A 5,127-nucleotide genomic window follows, 5' to 3' on the forward strand; every position below is an offset into this window, starting at 1 on the left:
ATCCCTTCAGCTTCAGTCGCTCTGCACAAAATGACCTGGCATTTCTGCCTCTGACAGTCAAATACAATGTTACTTTCAAACACAAATTTATATTTTAATAGGATGGGTCTTACTCTCAGTAGTAGTTATCGTTTCAGGGCACTGCCTCCACTTCAGCTGGGTGCCAGTTCTTTAGGATTAATTTTAAAACGTCACCGAGGCACATTTTGGAAAAGTGCCTAACTGCACCTCTGGGCTTGGCAGCAGTTTTTGAGCCCGAGCACAGCCTCAAGTCTTGCAGCAAGTGTAATTGTGTGTGTGTGAGTGTGTGCTATTAATAATTAATGCTTTTTTTTTTGTTGTTGTTGCTACAAAAGATTTGGAAAATACCGTTTTCCCATAATGAAAAGATAAAAACATGCAAAATTTTTTAATTTGTAATCCAAATTATACATATACAAGGATTCAGGATATTAGCATGTCATTTTTCAGAGACCACAGCCAAAAGAACAACAAGAGAAAAAATACAATCTGTACATGTTTCAGTTTACAGTGAATAGCCAATTGGAGAGTACCAGAGAACACTAAGGCAAATCATCAGCAGACAGAAGAAACATTACCTTTTTTGTGTTTAATCCACCTCAGCAGAGTAACAAAAGGTATCTTCGCTACAAAACAAGGACTGATGTCTCCCTTATTAGCAATCGACTGCATAAATTACATTGTGATAAAAGCAAAACGAAAACAAAAAACAGAAGGGATCTATCTAGAGTCTAGCATTACTGTACATGTCTTCTCACTGGCTTAGGAAAAACCAAACAGGAAAAAAAAAAATATGCAGCTTTTTTTTTTTTTTGTCCAGCTCTGGGTGTAACCAGGGTCCAATTCTGCATCAGAAATCCAGCTACTCTCCTAATGCAATAAATGGTGGTAATTCAAGGGACATTAGGAAACTGGGTTGGGTCAAGTGTTGTCACTGGAATCAGAATACAAAAATTGAAAGAGCCACAACAAAATGGCCTGCAGCAAATTCAAAGCTCGCTCTGAGTGCGTTGTCAAGTTAAATAAATATAATATGTGATGCAATTACAAGCTGCGTCCATATGAGCGCATTCAACCCACGGCGTTGTTTGCAAGAGCTTCTCCACAACAGCATGTATGTAACTGATAACGTTGGGGGAGTTATTCAAAAAAAGCATGTGGTGCAAGCTCTTGATCGTTATGTCTTCATTAAATCTCTGTTTCTTTATGCACGCTCGTGACCACATGAATTTCCTCTCGGGGATAATAAAGTTTACCTTGACCTTAGTAAAGTTACTCTGCACTTTCTGTAATTTCTGATCACACTAGTTTACGAATGACTCTGTCTAAAAAGTAATTCCATTATTAATAATTACTTCAGATCGTTCCTCACATCATTATTGATGTTAGTTCAAATGAAACAAGCACCTTCCTTCCAAAGTGGTGAGCAGTTTCTGTGCCTTCACCAGTCTTTTAGCATGTGGATTACAGGTTTGGTGATACTGTTGTTCCTATCACATTCAGCTGACAGAAATAAAAAAGAGGAGCAACACCGGCCGGGGTAAACCTCCACCATACTGAGCTACTCTGCAATATACTGATATCCTTCAAAAATAATCAGATCAGTGAGAGCCAGTGGATTTTTGATTAAAAAGTAACTGTGATCAGTCATGTCTGTGAAGCTAAGCACACAGAAATTGGATTTACACGGAGCGGTGGAGACATTTAACAAGTGCATCTTTCACTGTCTTTGACGCTGGTTTTGTTTTGGCATCCGTCTACCGATGATTTCTTGCACCAAAATAATTCAAACATTTGAAGTGAGCCGCTGTGTTGCGTATGCAACTGCTAGAAAACTGCCACAGATTTTGATGGCGAGCTTGAAAAAGAGTGAATAACAAAGGCTACGACTAAATGGCTGCGTGGTGCTGGTCTTGACAGACTGTGTTTGTAAAAGCATGGGCATCATTTAGAGTGACAGGAATGCGGCGTCCCTCAGGGCTCCATGCTCGGGCCTCTGCTTTTTTTGATGCGCTTTAATGATCGAGCTGCTGCATCGCTACTGTTGCTGTCAAACTGACTCTGTCACATTAAAAAAAAAACAGAAAAAAGAAAAAAAAAACCCTTCTCTTTACTTCTGGCCTAGGAAAAAAAAAAAAACCTCCAGATGACTCATGCTGAACAAATTATCCCTGCATATATAACACATTCACATCTTCACAGCAAAAAGAAGATATAGTGCAAAATTATATCTCATTTAATTGGGAAAACCTACGTTTTGCCTCAATAGCTCAACACATTAATTTATCCTCACCCTTGTTAATTCAGTCACACAAACACATTTATTACTGTTCGCACTACTGAGTTTCTATTTTTTCTCTCCATGAAGGGAATTTTCCTATTGTTTCCCACCACCATGTTGCTGTTATCGCTAAGACTTTCATCCCGTCCAGCTATTTCTTATTCATCTTCACTTTCAGGCTGTTATTGTTTGCTCTCATTTAGCTAATCACTGTGTTATTTTATCATTTTTCTTCTAGATATTATCACTGTGCGAACAAGTGAAACTTAACTAGATCTTAAATGAGTGAGGCTCATGTTCAGAAACCCAGCAAGGACGCTGCCACACAACATTTAAAATGTACTACAGAAAAAAAAAATACTGTTTCTACAGGTCTTTCACTTCGACCGTCTACTATTGAACTGATTGGAAAGGCAATCATTCTTTCAGGCAATTAAATCAAGGTTACACAGAATGAATGATGAGAGTGTGTGTGTATGTGTGTGTGAGAGAGAGAGAGGGAGAGAGAGAGAGCAGAGAGGAAATTAAAATTTCTGTTCTCTGCAGGCTTTGTTAATACAGTCAGCCAGTCACAGTAACGTCAGTGGAATGCAGCCAAATGAGCGCAGTATTGATCAGCCATAATGCTCAGAATAGACATATCTCAACGTGACAGTCGAATGCTTCAGAAAGCCGCGTGAGTATAACAGGTATAATTACTCAGCCCGGCTTTAAAAATACATCTGGTTCCTTAATTAAAAGTCGTCCAGTAAGTAATTCTAAACCGTATTGCAGCAATCTGTTTGGAAAAGAGAATTTCAATAACATCAATAACACATCACGCTTTAATTTGGTAGAATTACGGCAGCAGCTGATTATTTTCATTGTTGACTAATCTGTAATTATTATCTTTTTTTTTTTCGTTTTGTTTTTTGATTAATCGATGAGTCAATTAGTCTACAGAGAGTGAAAATAATCACAAAGTCTCACTGGAAGTGAGCCGAGGCCAAAGTGACGCCTTCCACTTGTTTCTTTAGTTTGACTTGCAGCCAAAAAAGCTCAACGTATTAATTTTATACTGATATGAATGAAGAAAAGTGACACAATCTTAGTGAAGCTGGGATCAGATAAGGTTTGCTGCTTAAATGACTAAAGCAATCAATTTTTGATATATTGATGTATGAATATAGCAAATTTTCACATTTTCTCTAGCTAAGTTAGTCATCCAATAAGTGTTTAAGCGCTGATTAGTACAGAACCTGGACGTCTGAAAGGTCAGCCGGTGTGTTCCTGTCTGACCTTGGCAGCGGCGAGCTGTGTGTTGTCACACTGGGAGTTTGGTGATTTCTGATGGAGTCAGATAAACCCAGAGCTGTACAGTAAAGCCACATTTTTTTTTCACTTGCAGGATCATCTAAGCCTCTCCTCTCGCAGCGGGCTTTGCCCTTAAGAGTCTCCATCCAGTGTGTCTCTGTGGAAATGACTCACACACACATGCACACACACACACACGCACACATACGCGCACACACTCTGGTAATGAGGTGGAATCCAACACGCGCGCACACACACACATCAACGTGGCGAAGCGCTCCTCCATTTACAGTCAGTTGCCGTTGCAAAACGTCAGGAGCTTTAAAGCAATGAACAGAAACGAGACCGAACACAATCAAAAGAATGTACAAAAAGGCACATTTTACCCCAGTGCTTCTGTACTGTGAGATTCAAGTGTAAATGAGCGTCTTTAGCATGGCTGTCGTAGCTCTTAACCAATCGGCTGGCCCGAGCCGCGGCGACGGCGTCCCCGGCTGCTCGCATCCATCAGCATGAGGGCTAACGCTGCCATGGCGACGCCCGTTAGCCTGCATGCTCGCCGGCGGCCGACCCGCTCGGCCAGGCCGGGAGTCGACGTGGTCCCTTAGTGTCATCGACCCTCCTCAAAACGCAGCAAGTCTCTTTACAAGCTGTCCCGTGATAATAAAGAAGTGCCGCTCGCCCCCCCGTCCCAAAAATGTTTCCCCGTGTTACTCCCCACTTCCTCTTTCCTCGCTTGCCCCCGGATCCCCCGTCCCCCCCGGGCGGGACAGGGGGCGGGGCAGGGGGGGGTCGGGGCGCTAATCGTCTCCGCCGCCGTACAGGTCGGCCAGCTTGCGGAAGCGTGGCCCCCAGTCGCCCAGGTAGTCGTAGTCCTGATCCCCGCAGCTGGAGGAGGAGTGCAGGGAGCTGAGGGAGCCGGCGGTGGAGCCGCTGCCCTCGTAGTCGAACACCAGCAGGGAGTCGTAGGGGGGCGCCGTGGGGTCGTTGTCCGCCGCCTTCAGGCCCTGCAGGGAAAAACACGAGAGAGCGGAGAGACGTCAGACCTGGAGAGAGGAATGTCAAAATGGGGCCACGAAGGATTTCAATCCTCCATTTATTTTTTATTAAAGAAAAATACAGCTGTCCCTCGTTTATCGTGGGAGTTACGTTCTAAAAATAACCCGAAAAAGGCGAAATCCGCGAAGTAGTCAGCTTTATTTTTTACAATGATTCTAGATGTTTTAAGGCTGTAAACCCCCTCACTACACACTTTATTTATTTATCATCTGTTTATACTGTAAATTTGCACATTGCCCTCATCTATGCACATTGCATACATCGATGCACACTGGTTTTATTGGTTTTTTTGCACATTGTTTTTTTGCACATTGGGTACTTTAGATCTTTAGATCTCGAGGGTCATCTTTTATTCGTTATTTTTGATTTACTTATTTTTGATTTACTTACTTTACTTTAATCTTGTACTCTGTGGATACTGCTGAAAACTGTGAATTTCCTTCGGGATGAATAAAGTATCTATCTATCTATCT

General features: G+C 42.1%; 1 protein-coding gene across 1 annotated transcript in view; it reads right to left on the bottom strand.

Annotated features, from left to right (window-relative positions):
• Positions 1-394: 394 nt before the first annotated feature.
• The window catches only part of LOC115357617 (cadherin-2-like), a 125,031-nt gene continuing 120,298 nt past the window's right edge, over positions 395-5,127 (bottom strand). The window contains exon 16 of the mRNA XM_030049184.1: positions 395-4,602. Coding sequence (XP_029905044.1) covers positions 4,396-4,602 — 207 coding nt within the window. The 3' untranslated portion in view covers positions 395-4,395. The remainder of the gene's footprint in view (positions 4,603-5,127) is intronic.

This window comes from Myripristis murdjan, chromosome 4 (assembly GCF_902150065.1).
Source record: "Myripristis murdjan chromosome 4, fMyrMur1.1, whole genome shotgun sequence".
NCBI lineage: Eukaryota > Metazoa > Chordata > Actinopteri > Holocentriformes > Holocentridae > Myripristis > Myripristis murdjan.